Consider the following 25,262-nt stretch of genomic DNA (forward strand, 5'->3'; position numbering starts at 1 on the left):
ATTGTATCCTTAATAAACACTACTGAACACTAAGTTATTGTAAGGAATACTTCACCAAAATTCTCTCCCTCGATCATCCCTGTTGCTTCCTCCTTAAACTATTGCTCTCCCATCCCACGGAAGGTAATTTAAAAGAAATCATTATAATTCTTTTTGTTTACAGAGGAAAGTGTAGAGGGCAGAGTGGGACGGACATACAACACGAACCTCAGCCGTTGTGATCGATCCAATCAGCCCACGGACCGTTTTTATTTTTGAGCCAGTGCTTATATATAGTTATATTTTAACTGTGCTATTAAGAAGCCTTAGTATATTCCATTTAATAAAGACCCGAGGAACATTGTTGAAAAGTCCAATGACATTTAGAGAAAGCGTCTCAAACATTGAGCCATAAGACTCATAACTGTGTCGACATTTTACGCCAGTGGTTCTCAAAGTATTTGACCACGTACGGACCCCGTCTGAAAGGGTTTTGTGCCAAATATTTCAGCTTTGCCCTAATGATCAAATACGCATGGGTTGTGTTGCGGCGTCTGTCCGCGACCACGGTTTTCCCAGTGACCCTGAGCGCAACGTTGGGGGCCAGAAATCGTTCAGAATGGGGCACAGTTTCAGACTAAAGCGTGAGCTGAGTCTGAAATCAGGCTAGCCTAGTAGCCTTTTCAGAAGTTAATTTAATGTTTTCCATTTAATGATTTCCTGTATCGTCATCTGGCGCTAATGCATTGCACGCAACTGTTTTTACCAGGTTTTAAGGTCTTATTTTAGTTGTTTCTCATAAGCGCGCTTCAATCCTTTCTCCTCCAACATGATCGGCCCATCAGCCCCCACCGTTGCGCTCAGGGTCACTGGGAAAACCGCGGTCACCGTCTGTCCTGTTTACCTCTGGATGGAATGTGGTAGTATTATAGTATGTGGTCGCCCTTGGAGACCAGATAAAAGATCTTCCCGGGGGTTGGGTTGTGGTGTGTGTGCTGTTGACTGGCAACCACAGCCTGGCTTTTATCGTCTCTGTCTGTCGGGTGGAAACCTCATACTGTGTGTGTCTAAAATACACAATGGATTCAAATTCAAACACAGCAAAGGTAGCAGATCTACAAGTGCAAAACGAGCTTCTACGATCTGCTACTTTTGTGTGACGCTGTAATGTGATCAAATAGGGCATTGATTTACAAAAAAATACAAAGAAAAAAAACACAAAAAGGAGATGAGAGGTTTCTGCCCGACAGCAACGATATGTGTGTTCCGTGTAGCACTTTTTGTGGTGTGTGTGGAATCCTGTGATTCAGATCTATGATATTGTCGTTGTCGGGTGGAAACCTTGTATCTCCCAAGTTTCAAATGTGTACGTTCTTTCGCAAAGTAAAGCCCTGCTTCATCACACAATGCCGTTGCACAAAAGTAGTGAAAGCAGCCGATCTACAAGCACACAACGCCTCGCGGTGCGAGGTGTTGTATGTTTGTAGATCGGCTGTTTTTACTAGTTTAAATCATTTTTAAAATTATAAATGCAAAACTAACGGTTTTGGACATACAAGGTTTCCACCAGACAACGACGATATGAATCAGTGGTTCTCAACCATTTCAGGCAGCGACCCCCAAAATAATCATATTTTAACTGGAGACCCCCCCACCCTGACGAGCACTCAAGAGTTGAGGCATTTCATTTTGTATTACAATACATTTTGTATTACATGCTCACAACGCCTTGCAACGCAAGGCGTTGTGAGCATGTAGATCGGCTATTTTCACAATTTCAGCCTCTAATACTTGACAATTTGGCTAATGTTTCATTTGTCATTTTAGAGGTATTAAAAAAGTCCTTAAATTGTCACTTTAGAAATTTGCAGATACCCTCTATACACTTAAACTTTATGTTGGTTTGTTTACTGTTGAGTGAGAAAACAATGTTTTACATTAACCCTTCCCCAGCCACGTGGAGCCACTTAATATTAAAACCGTAATATACCGGACATCATCTGTACCCGATCCGTAATTTTCCGGACTAGGTCATTAAAAATGAAATAACTTAAGTGATAATGATCGGAAAAAAAACGATCGCTACCCCTTCTCTGTCTCACCACCCGTCTAACCAATTGCATCATTCTTCTCTGCACATGAACCGGAAGTGCTTCTGGTCACTATCCCTTCTCTATACCAAATTTTCCGTTCACTTAGCATAGCGCATCTCTGGGATGTTTTCGACCAGATCAAAGTTGTCACGGGGTCTTCATATCGACGGGATTACATTCGTTTACCGCGATGTGCACGGATCACGCACGAAGCGCCACGGGGGGAAGACGACTCGGCCAAAATCCCCACTCTATGCCGATGGAAATCAAGATATTTATGGTGAGTTCACGACCGGGGGATCGAAAACCAAAACTAAACGGCGCCGGGGGAGGGGGAGAGGGAGTGCGCACATTTTTATACCCGTATTTTCCGGACTATAAGGCGCACTTAAAAGCCTTTAATTTTCTCAAAAAACTACAGTGCGCCTTATAGTCCAGTGCGCCTTATATTTGGATCATTCATTGACATTGACATTCCCTTTAGCACAGCTCCATCTGTTGGATGCATAACGCAACGGTAGCGTCTATTATGTGCGCCTTATAGTCAGGTGCGCCTTATATATGAAAACAGTTTGAAAATAGACCATTCATTGACAGTGCGCCTTATAGTCAGGTGCACCTTATAGTCCAGAAAATACTGTAATCATAATATTATGTCTCAGATCATAATACAATGATAGACATTTCCGACTAGTCCACAACAAGCCATTCTGGGCCGGCTGGGGAAGTGTTAAGCTAATCATCTGGGGACCCCCCAAAATAATTTGGAGACCCCCTGGGGGTCCCGACCCACAGGTTGAGAACCACTGGCATAAATGCAGGGTCCTTTGCTCTATGGCTACTCCTACTGAATGGCACAATGTGTTTATTAAGCATGATTTTTGTCTTAAGTTCTTAGAATATGGATACTAGGGTTCAGTGGTTAAAGCTATACTGTGTAAGATGCTCAACTAGTGGTCAGTAGCCCTATAGCAAACCGCAGTCGCGTCCGCGTCTTTCGGACGTTTTTCGTACCTTCACACCCCCGCGTCTGCCTCCACCTCGCCGAGAGCTATCTTTAGAGGGGTCCCTGGTTCCTGTGCGTTCAGGCATTCTGGAGAAACGGACTCCTTCACCCTGCCTGGTAGGCGAGATTACCTTTTGAGTATAGAGACACACGGGCGACTACAAATATGGCCGCCATAGCGACCCCACTTCAAGATGCGTTGTGATTGGCCGGCAGTGTATAACCCTCGCTGTGATTGGCCGGTAGTGTGATGACGTAATTTTGCCGGGAAATCCCGCCCCTGTCACGGCTAAGTAGAAAACATATAAAGAGAAGGCTTCAGAAGCTGAAAATAACGGAGTGGGGGTTCTAAAACTTCTAAAAAAATTACATGGTATAACTTTAATATAAAAAAGGAGAAAAAGGTTTCTATCAAAAAAAAGATTTGGTGGATCCCCTAGGGGTCCCGGACCCCCTGTTGAAGACCCCTGTGCTAGTCTCTGTCTGTCTGCTAGTCTCTGCCTGCCTGGCTGCCTGCCTGCCTGTCTGTCTGTCTGTGAGTCAGTGTTCCTGACAGTGTGCTTAGTAAATTGGACGTGGCCTCTGTGAAAGTCTCTTCATGTGTTGCCTATCATCATAGCAATAACAACCTGAGAAAGACCATTCTGTGCCGTAATGGCCCTGATGAGGCCAGCCTGCGCTGAGAACCTCTGTCATCCGCCTAATGCATCCCGTGATCATAACAACATCCTTTATTATGGCTATCAGTACAAATGGACCGTCCAAAAAATATTTCAACATAAAAGGCCTGTGTTTTCAGAGAGATGGAGAGAGAGAGATGTAGAGGGAGGGAGAGGGAGAGAGGGTCATGATTTTTGTTTTATATTTTACTTTTTGTACACTTTCAGCGTTGAATTAACGCCCTGTAGCTTGTCCCTCTCTGTCTCAGTCTCTCTTCCTCTCCCGACTTGCCACCATATGATAGGTAGACTATCATACGGTGAATCGTCTTCTATCAGTTCATTCACAAGGGAGCGTAGCGATATTACGACGTAACATTTGTTCGATGTCCCATTAGTTCGACGCTGGTGAATGCTAACCTGGTGAAATGCTAACCTGCCGACACTGGTGAATGCTAACCTGGTGAATGCTACTATGCCTAAACCTAACCGTAACCCTTACGCTAACCTCGGTAAACTATGCCTAAACCTAAAACCTAACCCTTAGTCGAACTAGTCGAAATATCGAGATTTTACCCATTCACAAACCTGTGTCTGTTTGTCTGTCTGTCCTTGGCATAACTCGAGCACCGTATGACTGAAAGTTCTCAAACTTGGTGTGTGTGTGTGTGTGTGTGTGTGTGTGTGTCCCATTCCATCTGCAGTGCCAAGTGGCACCGAGACTACTTACCAGTTCCCTTCCAGAGTCATTCCTTTAAGGTTGATTAGCCAAGTTTAACGGTTCCCTTCGAGAGTAATTTCTTTAAAGTTGAGTTCACTAGTTCACCAGTTCCCTTCGAGAGTAATTTCTTTAAAGTTAAGTAGCCAAGTTCACCGGTTCCCTTCGTGAGTCATTTCTTTAAAGTTGAGTAGACTAGTTCCCCGGTTCCCTTCGAGAGTAATTTCTTTAAAGTTGAGTTGACTAGTTCCCCCGGTTCCCTTAGAGAGACGTTTCTAGAGTATATAGACTAGTTCACTGGTTCCCTTAGGCTTAGAGAGTGCTTTCTTTACAGCAGAGTAGCCTATTTCACCTGTTCCCTTCAAGAGTCATTCCTTTAAAAGAGAGCAACCTGGTTCAGCGCTTCTCCTGGAGACTGGGCCGTAAAGGCTCATCCATTATTGATGGTGGTGCTTGCACAGCCAGACAGCAGAGGCTGGCTATTGATTTCAAATCAGCAGTTTTAGAGTGAAGGCAGGACTTATATAAAAGGACCGGCTGCTGACACAATACATCTTCTGGCAAAATAAATAAATCAAAAATAAAATCTATTTAGAGATGCTCTTCGTCCAAACACCGCAGCGCTGCTAAAATATGGAAATGTATGTCTTGAAAAAACACAGCGTGTGGTTGTAAGACTGTAAGAATGCCTTAAAACCCAAGGTTAACCTATGGCCTCATTAGCTTGGTTTATTTATTTATTTTATTGTATTTATTTTATATCTGTATCGATTTATTTTCAGGGTCAGGGGGTCAGCTGGTTCCATGTCTGCCTCTTACCAAATAAATAAACAAGCCTCTGTGTAAGTGGAAAAGATTCTATAACACATTGATTTAATGTGTGACCCAGAGAATGGTGTGCAAGGGACAATTTGATGTTTCTTTCTTTTTTTCTTTCTTTCTTTTACAGAAACAAATTGTTTCATACAAAACTTTTTATCTTACACAGTTAATTTATTACTGCTGCGTTGTGTTTGGCATTCCAATAAGTAGCCTGCATTATATTATATTTAATTTCTGTTGGGCAGAAACTTTCTATTCATTTATTTATTTTTTTGTAAAAGAATGCCAGAGCATCGCACAAAAGTAGTGAAAATAGACGGTTTACAAGCTTGTGTTGTGAGCAGCAGAGCTTGTAGATCAGCTATTTTCACTATTTGTTGTATTATTATTATTTTTGTTGATAATAAGAAAGTAACAGGTTTGGAGTGGACATACAAGGTTTCCACCTCCCTGACAGTAGTGATAGCACAGTAGTGATAGCACATCGTAGTCCACAGAGGGACACACATGTATCCACTAGGCCAGTCCTCAGAAAAGGGATGCTAGTGTTCAGGTGATTAATGTAAAAAAAAAAAAAAAAAAATCTCTCACTCCAAGATTTGGTAGTAACTCTGGTGTTAACTAGCCTCGCGTAGCCAGGCTTACTCATCTGCGAAGAGAAAAGCCTGGTCAAGACCATAGGCTGAAACGACATGAAACGGTGCTACTTCCACCGGGAGAATTTCACCGGATGTTATTGTTTTTTCATATTCCCCGCTGGCGAAAAAAACCTGTTCTACTTCTCCCGACCCATCAGTTACGCTCGTAATAAACAACATCCAAACAAAAACATGGATTCTGACAAAGGACACCTATTAAGAGCGAGTTAAGAGCTACAATCTTTATGTAAACGGACTGCAACGCATGACGTAACTTCCGTTAACCGCAGCACTTCCGCCACTTCCGGTGTCTGTTGGTTCATGCCGTTTTCATCGGCTATTCTGACCAGGGTGGGTGTTAACTGGATGGCAACTATAACAAATCGTTGCTGTCAGGCAGAAACCTTTTATATCCATAGTCTATCTTTTTGTGTTGGCCCTTCTTGCTCATACTACAGCGCCACACAAAAGCCTCAAAAGTAGCAGATCTACAGTACAAGCTCGAAAAGTGTTTTGGGCTTAAGTTGTAGATCTTCTACTTTTGCCGTTTTTGTATTTGAATCCTGAAAAGTGACAGTTTTGGACGTATTTGGAGGTTTCCACCTGACAGTGACCAAATACAATGGTGAACAATATAGTGACAGTTGTTATTATTTAGTTCTAGTGCTTGTATTGGTGTGAGCCAACCTTGAATCAGTGTCAAGCTGTGTCCATTGTGAGTTTTGAAGAAGTACTGAGAAAAACAAAGTGTCAAAACAAGGAAGTGACCCCCCTTACCCTCTGACACCTCCCCAATGAGTCCCATGGGTCCCCAAGTAGTCACGCAACATTACAATGTCGCAAAAATAGGAAGAGTGCAAAAACTAATATTAGAATTAGCATTAATCGATGCTACAAGTAGGCCTATATAAGACAGTCTTTTTTTGGACTACACATTACTTTTAGCTTTTCCCTGGTTTACCAGGTGGAAATAATTAGACCCTGTTTAGATGACTTGAAACCAAGAAAAAAATGCCAAGACTTGCCATCTCCAGTTTACTTCCCATATTTGCGTGAAGTTATCGGATGCCTGTTTAGGAGACCGGAAGAAGAGTTTATCAATTCCAAAGAAAGAGTGAACACGAAAACAGCCTCTGAACCATTCTGAACCCCTGGTAACGGAACAAAATATTGTACCCGATCGTCAAAAGCGCCACAATATTCCCAAGATTTTCATACTAAAATGGCTTTTTTTTAGAGGGACAAATCAGGAGAAAATAAACATTATTATCGACCTTACTCTGTTCCAGCAACACACTCACAAGAGGGATCTAGCACCTGTAAGACTCCCTAATCGGGAGATAAGCGACCGTCTGGTCACATATTATGTAACCGGTGTATCTTTATCTCTCTGCGTTGTGTAGATTAGACAGACCCGAAACTCTCTTTGGAGACAACTCCGTTTAATTCTGACAACAATACAGAAAACACACGTCTCCAAGTTAATATAGTGCAGCATGGACTCCTTTCTCGTTCAATACGGAAGAACAGAATCACAAGGTAACAACACATAAAACGTAACATACCTGACACTGACAACAATACAGAAAACACACGTCTCCAAGTTAATACAGTGCAGCATGGACTCCTTTCTAAACAAAATGAAACAGACACTGTATAAGTAATTTGCAACTTAAATAGTATTTTGTTATACAGTACAGAGAGATAACAAAGGCCACCCACCTCGTTCAATACGGAAGAACAGAATGAAGAGGTGGAGGTGCGCAGGGCATTTATACAGTAGGAGGGGACTTAAAGGAGCCGTGGCCACAAATGCACTATAACATATGGAGAATGTCAGGTAAAAGCCCCTATTTGTATATTTTGTGTAATTATATACACTTATATTTAATACTGTTACATATACACAAATAGGCCTGTAAGTGCCATTGGTTCCTCCATGTTGATGACAGGACTTTAGACATACTGTGTACCGCTTTGTGTGATTTTAGGGCAAAATGTGTAGGAGCAGTGTCCAAAAATGTGTTTTGCAAGAAACGGCCTCATGGTGGTGCTAGAAGAGGGGCATGTGAGAAATGAGGGTGGAGGTTGTGGTTTGGCAGCCAAGGAGTGTGTGTGTGCAAGTTTGGCATGGATAGGGCCAACGGTGGCGGAGATGGCGGTGAGTAGGGGACAAGTGTGACGTGACGGACAGACAGACAGACTGACTGAATGACAGCCGCTGGAGGTTTTGATAGTAACTGCGACCTGGCGGTTGCAACAAGTAAACATAGGCAGTCTGCAAGATCTGACGGCGCCCACTTAGGAGACCATTATGATTTGTGTACCATTTTGCCTCTGGTGGCTACAATTGGGATGGCATATCTTCCTAAATGAACCATCTTTGCTTGAACCAGCAGTTGCCACAGGGCCAGAGTGGAGAGCCCTCTGTTGACGATGCTCATAATCTGAAGTAATGATGTACATTACTGTACAGAAATGAAATGCCCAGTAGCGCCTTGAAGAAACGCTCCCAAGACATGATTTTTTTATTGCAATTTAATGCAAGGATTTACTATACACACAGCTTCTATATAAAATGATGGTGTGTTATTATATCTGACACGCCTGTGTGTGTGTGTGTGTGTGTGTGTGTGTGTGTGTGTGTGTGTGTGTGTGTGTGTGTGTGTGTGTGTGTGTGTGTGTGTGTGTGTGTGTGTGTGTGTGTGTGTGTGCGCGTGCGTGCGTGCGTGCGTGCGTGCGTGCGTGCGTGCAGGGGTGTCGCACCAAATTCTGGGCCCTGGGTACAAGGATTCACTGCGGGCCCCCCATGAATGTTCTTCATAGGGGGAGGGGGTTTAACCCATTTAGACTGGGAACGCATTATTACGCGTTATTTTGTGCTTTAGCTATTGAAAAATAGCAGATATACAAGCTCACAGCGCGGCACTCGGTGACGCGCTGCAAGCTTGTAGATCTATTTTTGAAAAATCTAGGAAAACCTATGTTTCTATGTCAATGGTGCACAAACCTTTTCATGTGAAGGACCCCCAAAATTATATGTATTTGGCCACGGACCCCCATCTCAAAATATTTAGTTCCAGGGACCCCCCCCCCCCCCCCCCCGGAAGCAAAATTTGAGTTGCAAATGTTCGCCTCAAAAATACATATATTCAAAGATTTGCACACGTTTTCACAACTTTTCAAAAATAGCAGATCTACAAGCTCACAGCGCGGCACTGTATATCTGCTATTTTTCAATAGCTGGCCCCCTCTACATTGGGCCCTAGTAACTCAGTCCCACTTTTCCCCCCCTTGTGACGCCCCTGTGTGTGTGTGTGTGTGTGTGTGTGTGTGTGTGTGTGTGTGTGTGTGTGTGTGTGTGTGTGTGTGTGTGTGTGTGTGTGTGTGTGTGTGTGTGTGTGTGTGTGTGTGTGTGTGTGTGTGTGTGTGTGTGTGTTACGATTACGATTGTTAGGACCAAATGCCCCCAAGAGATAAACTACAGTAGATCCTTACCCCTCACCCGTCCCTAGGGGATCCTTAACGATCTCTAAACTGGATAAATACCCATATGCAGCCTTATATAGGCATATGCCTTGATATTATGATCATGTCACCCTTTTCCCCTCTCTAATTGGCTACGGGCATATACGGCCTCTGGCCCGTGATTGGCTAGGGGCGTAACCACAGATAAACAGAATTTCTGTAATTTATAGATGGGCGCTGTGAGGACCATTTTCCTGATCCTCACAAGTGAAATGGTCATTTTATGGTTGAAAAAAGAGAGATGGGTTTACGATTCTGTTGGAGTCAGGTGTTGGATTGGACATTTAGAAGTTGGTTTAGGGATTAGCAACAGGAGTTAAGCCTGATTTATGCGTTTGGGCTTTAGGCTTAAAGTGGAATAACACTCATTTTCAACATTCAACTATGTATTTTTTATACCTTAGAGTTAGAGCTGGAAATATGAAAAAGGTGCTCCCCTTCAAAAGATGGATACCGGTACCTCATTCGCCGCTGCAGTTCATTGGAGCAACCTGTAAAAAATATTTACATCAATTATTTTAAGCCTAGAATCAAGCCCTGCAGGATCCTGGTGAATCATGATCATAAAACCTTTGATTCTGAGAAGAAAAAAACAAAGGTCATTTATTAAATGTAAAATATACTTTCACAGAATCAAAGGTTTTAAGGTCATGATTCTCCAGGATCCTGGGTGGCTTATAGGCTTGAAATATTTTTTTATAAATATTTTTGTAAATCTCTATGGGAAAAATGAATGGCCGATTTATTTTTGTGGCATCAGAAAACCACACCCACCGCTATGCCTAGCCATAAATCATAACAACAGTAGAGGTCGCTAATATTCGGACGTTACGTCTCTACTGGAGTTAGAAGGGGGAGTCAGAGGGCTCTCGCTGGTTGAGCTCCAATGTCCATATTCGGCTCAAAACATGTACAAATCAATAAGGTGCTCACCGCATCGTCGAAACAGCTCTCTATCTACTGGCGATGAGCCCACTCGTCGGCATGTGTTAGTCCATAATGTTTCTAATAAATTAATGTTTACTCAAACTTCTCCGAGACTCACGTTTCCTCGTCGGAATGCTTCCGCCTTCAGAACTACAGAACGTTGGAACACTTCCGCATACAAAAACGTCATGTCCTAGTATGAGCGAATAGCAACGGCGATCAACGTCACGTGATATGTTCGGCCATTTTTACCCAAGCAGTTCAAAAACAAGGAAAGCGATGAGACTCTGAGAAGTTTGAGTAAACATTAATTTATTGGAAACATATGGACTAACACATGGCGACGAGTGAGCTCATCGATAGATAGAAAGCCGTTTCGACGATGCGGTGAGCACCTTATTGATTTGTACATGTTTTGAGCCGAATATGGACGTTGGAGCTCAACCAGCGAGAGCCCTCTGACTTATAACTCCAGTAGAGACATAACGTCCAAATATTAGCGAGTAATAGCTTCCTCTACTGGTGTCAGGGACGTGCTGGCCATTGGGAAAAGCGGGACAACTCCCGAAAGGCCGGCTCATTCCCGGTCCAGGCCGGCCACTAGGAAAAAATTAACAATAAAATGTCGGCCTTCGTTCCAGTTTGAGGGCTGAAACCTCGTATCTCCAAGTTTCAAATTTATACATTTTTTCGCAAAGCAAAGCCCTGCTTCATCATACAAGGCCGTTGCACAAAAGTAGTGAAAACAGCAGATCTACTGCTTGTAGATCGGCTGTTTTCACTAGTTTAAATCATTTTTAAAATGATTAATACAAAACAAACGGTTTTGGACATACAAGGTTTCCACCCGACAACGACGAAATATATATATATATATATTAAAAAAAATTAGGGCCTCTCCAACTCTTTTTCCCGGGCTGAATCAGGGGCCCAGCATGTCCCTGACTGGTGTTGTGATGTATGGCTACGCTATGCCCCTACAAACAGCAGTGTATAATAATAATAATATTATACAGTGCACGATACATGCATGTCCTGTCCACTAATTGGCTGTGTGAGCGCTATGTCCCCATGCTTGGTGCATAATGAAGAGCGTGACCTTTCTCCTGTCCTGTCGTCCTGCAGACCTCTCGGCAGCCGTCCAGAAGTTCTCCCAGTCCCTGCAGGAGTTCCAGTTCGAGTGCATCGGAGACGCGGAGACCGACGACGAAGTCAACATCGGTCAGTTTCAGCAGCCATGTGGGAAACCCTAGAGGGAAGCAGGGGACTCTGTCTGTCTAGTGTCTGTCTGTCCGTCGGTCTCTCTCTTTCTCTCCCCCTCTCCCTCTGTGCTAGGGATGGGATGATATGAAAATGTCATATCACGATTATTGTGACAAAAGAAATCGCGATTTATGATATTATCGCGATAATCAAAATCCATTATCCTGGGGCGGAACACTTGCCAAAAAATAGCAGATCTACAAGCTTACAACGCGTCGCAACGCGGCGCGTTGTGAGCTTGTAGATTGGCAATTTTTTGGCAAAGAGATTTGTTTGAGGGTGAAAAAAAAACTGTATCAAGTATGTGCTTGTAGATCGGCAATTTTTTGGCAATGAGATTTGTTAGAGAGTGAAGAAAAGACTATCAAGTACTTACGTATATTATACGTACCTTTTACCATTATAGAGGGTTTGAGTGGTGGTCCCATTGGACGATATCACGATACATTAAATCTCCACAATACGATTATTGTGAGTGTTTTTTATCACGATAAACGATAATATTGCGTATCGTCCCATCCCTAGTCGGTCTCTCTCTTTCTCTCCCCCTCTCCCTCTGTGCCAACCTTCTCTCTCTCTCTCTCTCTCTCTCTCTCTCTCTCTCTCTCTCTCTCTCTCTCTCTCTCTCTCTCTCTCAATTCAATTCAAAGGGGGCTTTAATTGGCACAAGAAAACAATATGTTTGCCTTGCCAAAGCAAGAGTGGAACCAAACAATCAAAACAAAACAATATATAATGTACTGTATGTGCAATCAAAAGGGAATGAAAGGGAACCATAGGAAGTGTGCATTGTGCTGTCAGACATTGTTATACATCCAAGGTAGGAAAAGTTACCTCGGGATAAACTTTTGAAACAAATGGCAGCAATATTTCAATATTTTGCTTTCACTTGGTATAAAACCTTTTGTACAAATACAAGCAAATCTCTCTCTCTCTCTCTCTCTCTCTCTCTCTCTCCCTCTCTCTCTGTGTCCCTCTACTATATCTCTCTCTCTCTCTCTCTCTCTCTCTCTCTCTCTCTCTCTCTCTCTCTCTCTCTCTCTCTCTCCCTCCCCAATTAGCAAGTTACCCAAATGTTGACCTTTTCGCTGGCATTTCCTCTATAGCTCCCTCGTTCTCATTGGACGAAACTGAACTGTGGAACAGGAAGAGCTCAGTCTCCTCCTGGCCCCGTACCAAGTATTCCTAATAATGATACGCTAGTATTGTCTTTTTTTTCTTTTTCAAGTAAATAGGCCTACGTTTTCTTTTCCTTTTTTCTGTCCACAGGCAGAGTTGAGCATAAGTTGCTGTCTCCATATTTTCTCCCCAAATTATTATATTTTTTCTCCCCAAAATGAATGTTCTGCTTTATACTATAGTGTCACACAAAAGTATAAAACATAGCAGATTACAAGCTTAAAATGTGCCACCCATGGGTGGTGTTAAAAGATGCATGCGGGTCTTCTAGTGTCGGGTGGAATTTTGCGAGCTGTGATAATCCAGTGACTGTGGCTTGTTTTCAATCAAAAGCAACACAAAGCTGAGAAAATGTCCTGTTTTCTTCATCCCATGAAAGTTAACAATAAAGACTCCATATTGTTCATAGTGTACAACAACAGTGACAATACACACATTTGTGTTGGGAGGAATCAATGACTAAATTACTAAAAACACAACGACTAAATTGACGATAAAAAGGGTTAATAAATAGGTTTTAAAAAAATCACACCCGTGTGAACTGAGCGGTGGTTTACCCACCAACCCCTAGAGCTTCGAATTAATTTATATTTAATTAAAACAACAAATCTGCAGCACTTCTCGCGTGTAACGTTAAAATGTGGCTGGTCTCGCGAGGCAGAAGTCTCCATTCGCCGCTGCAAAAGTGGGCTGATCTACAAGTCCACAATGCGTCACTGATCCAATAGGTTGTGGGCTTGTAGATTAATTAAAAGGGTGCTTGTTTAGCGACACCGACATACAGCGAAGAATAAACCTCCAGCTACTGAACTTTCCCTACACTGACCGTCCTCCGCCTAGCAGACAGTGCTTTGCCTCTTGAGTTAAACGTGCTCACGTTTCACACAATGTAACTTTAATTGATTCAGAATGATAACGAGTCAAGCTGAAACGGGCGACTCATTTGGTAGGGACGGGAAGGCAGACTGTTTACGAGACTTCTCCACCGAAAACACTGTGTAAAGCATGGATTTCTTCTCTCACGAGTCTGCCTGCACGCAGCCACGTTCACGGTAAAACTCCCTCCGTCCCTCTGTAGACTACCTAATTTGGTTCAAACGAAAACATAATCCATTGGTGTGATTATAATTGCTCGTTTCACATCGTGGTTGTTCCACGCTTCGCATAGACGATGCGATGATACTGCTCTTGCTTTTACCAACGCCAGTCGTCAGGCACGTGCACACAGACATCAAACGGGGCTTGAGCCCCTGCCCTTTTAAGAGAGAATTGTCCACCAAAGGGCCCTTTTAGAAATGTCAGCCCCTGCCTCTCTTAACATTCTCTGCACGTCCCTGACCAACGCGGTCCCTGACCAACGCGTGAGAGAGAGAGAGAGAGAGAGAGAGAGAGAGAGAGAGTGTGTTGTCTGCCTCAGTGGTGCGTGTTCCCCACACTCAAGCCCCCACCGTTGCGCTGTGTGTGTGTGTGTGTGTGTGTGAGAGAGAGAGAGAGAGAGAGAGAGAGGGAGAGAGAGAGAGAGACTGTGTTGTCTGCCTGCCCTGCTCAATAGCGCCCCTCCTTTAACGTGTGTGTGTGTGTGTGGTCTGTGTGTGTGGTCAGGAGAGGTATGGCCGGCGACAGACATACACGGCAGGCGACAGTAACGGCCAGTAACATCTTGAAAGCGAATCACAGGAGCGGCTACCACCGCTCAAAAATACCGATTTGAACATTGGTTTCTACCCGATAGCGGCGATATCAGTTCCAGGAAAGGCATTGTGCTCGGCAGGTCTTTCCATCGGCTTCATGGCATGTATAATTAATGATATTGATTTGTTTATGATGCTACAGCCCGGTATCTCCCCCCCCCCCTCTCCCTTTAAGGCCTTTAAGAGATCAAAGGGACTAATTGTGATGGGTGTCAGAGATTAATGGAGGTGCGAAGTCCTCTGGCCTCCCAGCGGGAATATCCTGGCTGCCGGCCACACAAAACCTTGTATCTCCATACAGCTGTGGCTTCTCAGACTTTATATCATGTCCGTCAAGGACGCCCAAATTGATATGTATGATTTGGCCGCAGACCCCTCTATTAAAATATTTTGTGCCAAGGATTTCGTGAATTAATGCCATACAAGAGTGAAACGCAAAAGTATTGTATGCATGGAGACCTGATATATCCACCATTAACACTTCCTAAAACGTCCCCAAACGTCTTAGTGCAGGGGTCTTCAACGTTTTCAGGCCAATAACCCCTTAGTTGAGAGAGAGAGATGAAGCAGGGACCCCCACAACCTGTTCATAGATTCCATATAGTTTCATCGTTTGACAGCACAATCATCAGTGTTGTTTGGATTCACGTCAATTTGTGTTTTCAGATATTTAACCACTTGAACTGTCAATACTTAATAAACTTGACCTTTCTCTCTGTACTTAGTCTGCTCTTTTTCCCCTCTACACTAAAGCTATTTCCCAAAAATAGCTGATCTACAAGCTCACAACGCCTCGCATTGCGAGGCGTTGTCAGCTTGTAGATCTGCTATTTTTGGCAAAAGTTCTCAGAATCTCAGAACACCACCGTTCAAGTGGTTAATACCAGTAAGACTCCCTAATCGGGAGATAAGCGACCATATAGGTGGCTTATCTCCACAAATAGGGCAAAAATTTGTTTTTCCAAAATCTTCCTGATCCATGTTGATGACATGAGTGTAGACATGCTGTGTAGTGATATTCGTGATTTTAGGGCAAAAACTGTAGGAGCAGTGTCCAAAAATGTGTTTTAAAAATCGGCCTGAAGGTGGCGCTACAATAGGGCCATGTGAGAAATGAGGGGTGGGGTCTCCGCGTTGCCTTGGCGGACGAATAGGTACCGGCCCCGGCTCTCCCGGACGCTCCTAGCCCGAGTTACGGCATTTTATGTGCGCTGCAGTGGCAGGGGGTCCTCCACTGGGGGCGCCACCACTTTTGCATCCGTTCTGGAGCACCAGGAGTCGGTGGTCCCCGGGAATTCCCCGTGAGCAGCCCCGTTGGGGTGGTCATTTGGTCATTTTTGCACATTTGGTCATTTTTTACATCTGGGGGTCCCCCCCGGGGGTCCTTGGAGGTTGTAGTTTGGCAGGCAAGGAGTGTGTGTGTGTAAAATCTGGCATGGATCGGGTCAACGGGTGCGGAGATATAAGCAGGGAAAAAGTGTGACGTGTGACGTGTGAGCACATTTGGTCATTTTTTACATCTGGGGGTCCCCCAGGGACCTGGGGGTCCCTGGGGCTCCGGGGGCCTTGGAGGTTGTAGTTTGGCAGTCAAGGAGTGTGTGTGCAAAATGTGGCATGGATGGGGGCAACGGTTGTGGAGATATGAGCAGGGCAAAAGTGTGACGGACGGACGGACTGACTGACTGACTGACTGACTCACCCACGGACAGCCGGTGGAGGTTTCTACAGTAAGTAGCTCCCTACGGTCGCAATAAAACAAGGAGAAAAAAGTTTCTATCACACAAAGATTTGGAGGACCCCCTGTAGTAACTCTCTTGAGAACCCCCTAGGGGTCCCGGACCCCCTGTTGAAGTCCCCTGTCTTAGTGTTTACCCCCTGTGGAGTGCCAAGTCCCCGTTAAGACGCTCAGAGACGTCTTACCTGGTTGCCATGGTTACCAGGTAAACAGGTGCTGCTCCGGCCGCTGGTGAGCGATATCCCATGATGCAGCATCAGGAAACGGGAGAGTGTTTTCTGCTGGTGATTCAGTCAGAGTTTATCAAAGGGTGCGTTCGTAAATGCGCACCGGGTGTGGTTAGGGTTAGGGGTTATGGTTAGGTTTAGGCATAGTTTTACTGAGGTTAAGGTTAGGGTTAGGGTTAGGCATAGTTTTACTGAGGTTAGGGTTAGGATTAGGGTTAGGTTTAGGCACTCACTACACTGAGCACACACCCGGTGCGCATTTCCGAACGTACCCTTTGATTCGCTCGGACTGAAACACCAGTAGAAAACACCATCCCATCAGGAAACATGTAATCTCTATGGGCTCCTATTCAATGCTGCTGCAAAGAAACAGCTTTATCTCGGAATCTACTTCTAAAAACGCTTCCGTGACGGTCGGCCGCGGTTAGGATTTTTCATTTCTGTGTGAGAATAAACATACTGACCGCCATTACAAGATCGTAAATTTCCACAACATGGACACGATAGTGGCTTCCGGGGCTCTTCAAAATAAAGCGCAAGTGAATGGCGGTACTCTGTAGCCAAATAATTACCAAAATAATGGCATCCTAAGTGTTTAAAAAAGGCTTTAAGTGAAAGTGGTAAATGTGTCTGTGAGGTTTTTATATGAAATGAAAAGCTTTTTCTCACATTTCCATGAAAAGTTGCGGTTTTGGACATACAAGTTTTTTCCACACGACAGTGAGGATATGAAAGCAGATGTGTGGTTGACTGGATGTGTTGCTTGGCCTGGTCGGCAGGACTCTGGCCTTCTCTTCACACTTCTCACCAGTGTTGCCAGGTCTGCTTATTATCACTGACTTTGGGCTTGTTTTTCTATGAAGTCACTTGTAAATATAGTGGTTATGAAGGGTTTTTGGGGCTTGTTTTTAAAGTGTCGTTGCTTAAATGCTAAAAAAATTATCGAAGGATATACAGTAGCTTGCTGCTTCTCAGAAATGGAAATTCTATAATATAATAAAATGTAAAGACATTTTAAAATATATTTTCATGAACGGAAAATTATGAAACAGATGACAGCTTCCGTTCTCGTGGAGGTGTAGTTCCAGACTCTCTCTCTTTGTTTTCATAGACCCTGGTTGCTTGTTTCATCTGGCAAAGCCTGGCAACACTGCGGCTCATTATCCTCATGCAGCTCCGGGCAGAGATGGAGCCTTTAGCAGAATCACGGTCCATCTGTGTGGCCTAAACTGGACGCCAGCCGCCTCCTCTTAGCGCGGAGGAAATTCATCTGAATTCCTAATCAACAGTTCCGTTTTGTTTTTCTCGCCACACAAAAGCCTGCTGTGCCCCTTGTGTGCCAAACAAGGGGTTGAAAAAGGCCAATTATGCTTATTGGGAAAGCGCAGCTCCAAATCGGAACCTCATTATAGGATCTAGCGCACTTTAATTCGAGGCGGTGTGCATATCCATCCCCCCTCCCCCCTTTGGCCACCGGACTTCAATCACCGAAGTGACGCTGATCTCACATTGTATAGAGCAGTGGTTCTCAACCTGTGGGTCGGGAACCCCAGAGGGGTCCCCAAATTATTTTGGGGGTCCCCAGATGATTAACTTAATGTGCAACATTGTTTTCTCTCTCAACAGTAAAGAAACCAACATAAAGTTTAAGTATATAAGGTATCTGCACATTTCTAAAGTGACAATTTAAGGACTTTTGAATACCTCTAAAACGAAAAATTAAACATTGGACAAGTTGTCAAATATTAGAGGCAGAAATTGTGAAAATAGCAGATCTGCAACGCGAGGCGTTGTGAGCATGTAGATCTGCTATTTTCACAATAGAACCGTGTTATCTTAGTGCTCCTCAGGGTGGAGGTGGTCCCCAGTTAAAATATAATTATTTTGGGGGTCACGGCCTGAAAAGGTTGAGAACCACTGGTATAGAGCAGTTGTTTTTCATGTCAAGGACCCCCCCAAATTGATATGTACTTGGCCGCAGACCCCCATCTGAAAAGATTTTATGCCAGGTAGCTCCAGAAGAGATGGTTTAGGTAAAAAAAAGAAAAAGCTAAATTATAAAAATATTTTTCCAAACATTCTCAAGAAAAGACTATAATACAGGTTTTTAACCACTTAAACCCTCTAGGCTTGAGCTGTCTCTGTATTTTCTAGACCTTTTTTCTTTCTGTCTAAATCAAATCTCTTTGCCAAAATTTGCCGATCTGCAAACTTACAGGGCATCGAGTTTATCAAGTAAATCCCCCCAGTATATGGATGCTGGGGTTCAAGTAGTTAAAGGGGAAGACCACCCATTTTCAATATTGAAATATGTCATTAACTCATTGAGTGCCTATCCCGAATTAGTTCGGGATATATTATCGCATCCCAGAGTGCCTATCCCGAACTAGTTCGGGATATAAAAAAAAAAAAAAAAAAAAATTGAAATTTTTTTTTGATTTTTTTTTTTGGACCCCATCAAATCTAGTGAACATGATTTCAATCGCGATTTTGCATGTTCCACCCCCATACAACCCCATCTAACATACAGGGCAGCCATGTTTGTTTACATAACATGTAAAACATAATGGCGATTATCTCAAGAATGCCTGAACGGATTTCCAGGATTTTTTTGTTTGAAAGCTGTGAACACTGCACAAATCCACTGGATTGCATTGGATTTTTTAGAGCTCATTCTTCTCTGTTTTTTTCCCATGCATGAGGTGTGCAAGGTTTAATCATGGCTAAGTTGACGAAAATAAGGCTTCTAAAATGCTTGGTAGCCAATAGCTAACTTCAAGCTAACTTCATCCTCTTCCTGTACATGCACAAAGGAAAGTGTTCAGGCAAGTCATGGCTGCAGGGCTTCTGCATATAGACAACATGCCTGGCCACGCCCCCTACTTCCGACCGGAAGCCCTTTTTTGGGCTTGATCGTAGCGCGATTTCCTGTTTACGTTCATCTGATCTGATTCTCCTCTTAACTAATGAGACGGGATTGTTTTACTTTGTAATTTTACTTTGTAACTTATGTTAACAATGTCACTTAATGGCAACACTCATCCACTCTGCTGATAAATAAATGAGTTGTGACGATACACACCTGTTCTGCCATCATTCAATGTTATGAGTTGGAGGGAAAAAAAAAGAGATCTCAATTGAAACAATTGCCATAGGCTTTCTTGGGCGTATGCTTTTAGTTGACCTTGTACTAGTGTACTGTCATGAAACTACCTTTTTTCATATGCAAACTTCTTAAAAAATAACGCTATTTAAATTGTTTCAAAAGCTTTATACCCTGTATATATATATATAAAATGTCACAATGCGACATAGCTTTTTACACAATGCTGTACTCCCTCCAACTGCATGTCATATTATATGTTCGCCATTTTAAACTGTTTTTATTTTATTTGACACTTGCTTTGGCAATATAAACATGTCTTCTCATGCCAATAAAGCTCCTTTGAATTGAATTGATATAGGCCTACAAATAAACAGATTTGTGTATTTGAAAGCAAGCATTGAACCTAATCAGTATTTCATGGAAGCGAATGTTGTATGATTTCTAGCTAGCAAACCTTTTCCCTTCAGAACGCTGGTTGATCATGTCAAACGTTGTCATCTCCATTCTCCTCTGTTCTGGGATGAAGTCACAGTTGGCTTGTGTTGTGTGATATGCATTAATGTTTTTACAAATAGGCCTGTCAACAACTCAACCCACTCCAGAATAGACATAATACACATTAGCCCACCTATTATGTGCATCCTATGCTGTGTTCATTTCACTATATCACTGTAAATCATCGATTTAATCCTAATCAAGGCAATATAAATATCCATTCATATTTAATGCTCATTTAATCATTAAATCCTAAACTGTCACGTCAAAACAATGAATACATTTGGCTTTAATAGATACAAAAACAAACTGGATTAATTGAAAATGACAAGTGTTTAAAAGCATTCCTTCAAAGCATCATTGGGAACATTCCTTATCTCAATAACACAATATACAGTACAACATTTGAAACCCTCAACAGTTAAAAAAAAAAGGCATGGACAAGTCAAAGAAAAGTGTGTATAAATATTTTATTGCAATAAATATGATGAGGAGACCCTCACATCTGGCTTCATTGGTCCTGGACGTACAGTACAGGTCTGAAAGACAGAAAACAATTGCATTCACAGATACAACACAACAGCGAAGAGCTTGTATTTCAATTATAATCAATGTTGTGTTGTCACAAGTGAAAATAACTTGTACTTAGTTGTAACAAGAGTAGTCCCCATACAGTAAAAGATCGTAGCTAACAAGGCTAATTAGCTAGCATGAGAGTTTTACCTTGTTGTTGTTGTTGTTGTTGTTGTGAGTCGTGCTGCTTCTCTGGGGAGTTTGCTGAGTTTAGGATATGTTAAGGATGTCATCAATACTATTAACTGGTGTAGATAGAATAAAAACATCTAAGATAGCGGTGCGCTTGCATATCAAGAGACCATGACCGCAGTCACCGCACCATCTGACAGCTGGAAAAAAAACCTCCGTTGGTTTAACCCTTTCAGTTCATTGTCATAATCTTTTACTGCAGCGCTGGGCAGTGTTGCCAAAATTTGTGAGAGAAATAAGCCAAACAAGCCAACTCTTGCAATATAAATAAGCAAAAAAACAAGATAGTTTAGGTAAATAAATTGACTTGGCAACACGTTTATATGCATGCCTGACAGAGAGAACCCGGAAGTTCCCTTTCGACTTGGGGGCGGGGCGTCCCTCCTGCAATCGGCCAGGAATGTTGTCTATACCAGCATATCTCTATGGGATTTTCTATGGCCACTGGGCGCCCTCTAGTGGTGAAAGGGGTGGCACTAAATGAGTTAATATACCTTAGAGGAGTTGTGTGGAAATAGAAAAAAAGTTCCCCCCCTTCTGTGTTGCCTAGAACTGGAGGATTGATTTTAGGGTTTGTATTGTAAAGTACAATGTGTCATCAAGTTGTATTTTACAATACAAACCCCAAAATCAATCCTCAAGTTCTAGGCAACACAGAAGGGGGGGAACTTTTTTTCTATTTCCACACAACTCCTCTAAGGTATGTTAATGACATATTTCAATATTGAAAATGGGTGGTCTTCCCCTTTAATATAACATACAAAAACTGTACATGCGTGTATATCGTTGTTGTCGGGTGGAAAAACCTTGTATGTCCAAAACAGTTCGTTTTGCATTTATCATTTTAAAAACGATTTAAAATAGTGAAAATAGCAGATCTACAAGCACACAACGCCTCGCACCACGAGGCGTTATTTTGACTAGTCTTGTGCAACAGTAATTGTATGATGAAGCAGGGCGTTACTGTACGAAAAAACAAACAAACATTGAACCGTTTGAAACATTCTGCCCGACAGTGGTATCTGCCCGACAGTGCCGATATGGAGTGAGATTTTAACTCTGGCAACTCTGGTATTCGCTCAGCACACCCGCTGTGCAGTCGAGCCTGCCAGGCAAGTTAAACTGCAGAGACTGCCGTCTATATGGCGGAGCAGGTTGAGACAACAGCGCCACAGGCATCTGTCCGTAGGAATTTTATTGAGTGTCTAATTCCAGGCAGCGGGGAATTCATATGGAGCGGCTTTAATTAGGAGCCCTGTGGAAAACAAATGCCCGGCGCAAAACAGCTAAAGTGAAAGTCTGGCGATCTGTCTCTTTTTTTCTTCTTCTACATGCAAGAACTGTTGTGATAATTGCACCTACCAGTGAATTTCAAGGCGTTCAATTAGGCCTGCAACTATCAGCTATCTTCTTCTTCCGTGTATCATTGTCCTTGATGATTGGTTGGCGACATTATTTCACAAGATTTCTTGTTACTTCGGGGAGGCCATGAGGTGGCTGTCGTCTTCTCCCCCTTGCTGACGTCGGCTTAGGCAGGGTTTGAACCACTCAACCTTCCGCATGAAGGGCATATGCACTAACCACTACACCAGGGTTCCCCAATTAGTTTTCCCCAAGGGCCGAATTATGTCTAGGGTACTAAGCCGAGGGCCACAACATTGCAGGGGGCGACGGCAGCGTTCCCTCTACTCCAGCGACTGCGACAGTTCAGATATCGTCGTTGTCGGGTGAAAATCTTGTATGTCCAAAACCATTCGTTTTGCATTCGATTCGACAGCCGATCTACAAGCACACACAACGCCTCGCACCGCGAGGCGTTGTGTGCTTGTAGATCTGCTGTTTTCACTACTTTTGTGCGACGGCCTTGTATGATTTGCGAAAGAACGTACAAATTTGGAGATACGAGATTTCCACCCGACAACGACGATATACTAGTGTTGTTGCTGCTCTTATACCACCATTATTACTGGGGTTGGTGTGGGCCAGACAGTAGCCCCCGCGGGCCACAAATGGCCCGCGGGCCGCCTATTGGGGAAGCCTGCACTACACCAACGTCGCGCCCCATCAACTATCTTAATTCTATCCTTTACTTTTTTGATTAACAGAGAAGTATGTTTTTTATATTTGTTTAATTTTTGTCATTTCTATATTTTAACTTTTTGTGTTTTTTTCATAAATGAATGCCGTTACTGCATTAGCTATTTCTCACTTCAAATGTTTTCAAAAATATTCTTGACAACAATGTTTAGCTGTAAATGACGTGCGTTTGTCTACATGGCTGCCGTGTTGGATGTGGCATGAAATCAAGCAGTGCAGCAGGTGCTCCGAGCCTTTGATTTGACACCGGTCTGTCATTGAGTTCATCAGTCATTAAACAGAAATAACACGCCACTGAATTCAGTGACTGACAAATAAGAATCAAGCATTCAACCATGCCTGTAATAAAATACTCAAAATAAAATAAAACTGATCAAATATTGGGCACATTTTATTCAACGTTGGGTGAGATGGAATGCTTTTCTCACATGAGATAACAGGCCATATATATATATATATATATATATATATCGTATATATATATATTGTCACTGTCGGGCAGAAACCTCGTATCTCCAATTTTCGAATTTGTACGTTTTTGTCCTGCTTCATCATACAAGGCTGTCGCACAAAAGTAGTGAAAACAGCCGATCTACAAGCACACAAGTGTGCTTGTAGATCTGCTATTTTCACTAGTTTAGTTCATTTTTAAAATGATAAATACAAAACAAATGGTCTTGGACATAACAAGGTTTCCACCCGACAACGACGATATATAAAAAAAGGTCTGGAAAATAGCTTGTTGAAATCAATCTAGTGAAAGTGAGCTCTTCGGTGTGACATCGCCACAGACTCTTGTCACCTCACTTTGATGGCACCCAAGTCCTCCTCATCACCCGTAACATCAGGGAGCCCATATTTGCCGGTAGACAGGGTTCACCTGACCTTCTATCGATTCCACTCTATGACTTCCCCGCGGTGACATTCACATTCCAGCCCCAATCAATGGCGCCGCAAGATTGATGTGTCTGTAGAAATGTTTTTAATTTTTTTGAAAAGTTCCCGGGCTCCTGTCTTTCGCCGAAGGTCACCTGGGGGTGGGGGTGGGGGTTGGGTGGGGGGCTAGCCGGACCAGTCAGACGAGCCCAAGATCTGGAGCTAAAGAGCTGGGGGAAAAAAGATCTTAACTGGAGAAGAAAGGGCAACTCACCGCTGCCTGCAGCTGGGGCTTGAAAGCACTGCCAACTAGAAGCAGTGCTCTTCCGAGCACAGGTCTCCACCAGGCCACACAAATCGGCCTGTTATAGCGCCACCATGAGGCTGATTTAAAAAATGTGGGGCAGAGGTTCTGAATTAGCATCCAGGGAGTGTGTGTGCTCAGTTTGGCAGCGATCGGGCCAACGGTGCCGGAGATTAGCTGGTAACAACCAGGCCACACAAATCGGCCTGTTATAGCGCCACCATGAGGCTGATTTGAAAAATGTGGGGCAGAGGTTCTAGATTGGCATCCAGGGAGTGTGTGTGCTCAGTTTGGCAGCGATCGGGCCAACGGTGACTGAGATTAGCTGCACACAAACTGCGAGGACACACGGACACACGGACACACGGACACACGGACACACGGACGGACGGACGGACGGACGGACGGACGCACGGACGGCGGGGAAAACATACTCTCCCTCAGCCTTCGGCTGGTGGAGACAATAAGAAAGGCCCTCCTTTACTGTATGTTGTCAGACCACGAATTCATCAATTATTTCGCATGAACGCATCGTTACCGCTCCCGTCTCGCTCCGCCGGACGGGAAAAAGAGGGAAGGAGGCGGTAAAAAAAAACAACAACAACAAGAATATCTCTTCATCGTTCTATTTTCCCCTCAACAGAAGCCACATTTTGGTGGAGGTAGTGGAGAGGGATTCTGTTGGGGCGATTCATCATACAGTATATATCGCTTCTCTGATGAAGTCTCATAGCCGAAAGCACGTTAAGCGTTCTTTGTTGATGTGTGCCAATAAAAGAAAAGTGGAAATGTGAGTACTTTGAACCGCATTTATTTGAAGTTTTGGATGTGCTACCTTTTTGGATTTTTTTATTTCCTACTTTTTATGTATGCTGGACTTTAGGTCTAGCTAGCACTCCATCGAGAAAAACCATTGCTGATGTGCAACCTCTTTTTCTTATATAGTATATAATCGCTGCTTTTCCAGTTTTACTCGGTGAATGATATGCAAGCTTTGTAAGCCCCTCTCTGACTCCCATTTCCTTTCCGCGGCGGCTAATCTTGTCCCATCAGCGGCTGCCAGCTGTGCCCTTTACCCCCCGCCAGGTTGTGCCGCTGTTGATAAAGAAGCCCCCGGCGTTAATAGGGAGGGCCGCCGACCGCCCCACCGCCCC

General features: G+C 43.4%; 1 protein-coding gene across 1 annotated transcript in view; it reads left to right on the top strand.

The window, feature by feature from the left end:
- arhgap42b (Rho GTPase activating protein 42b) overlaps window positions 1-25,262 on the top strand; it is a 168,903-nt gene that overhangs the window by 15,857 nt on the left and 127,784 nt on the right. The window contains 1 exon segment of the mRNA XM_080731273.1: window positions 11,496-11,591. Within this exon segment, the coding sequence (XP_080587399.1) occupies window positions 11,496-11,591 (96 nt within the window).

Source organism: Nannobrachium achirus (assembly GCF_963921795.1).
Source record: "Nannobrachium achirus genome assembly, chromosome: 8".
Lineage (NCBI taxonomy): Eukaryota > Metazoa > Chordata > Actinopteri > Myctophiformes > Myctophidae > Nannobrachium > Nannobrachium achirus.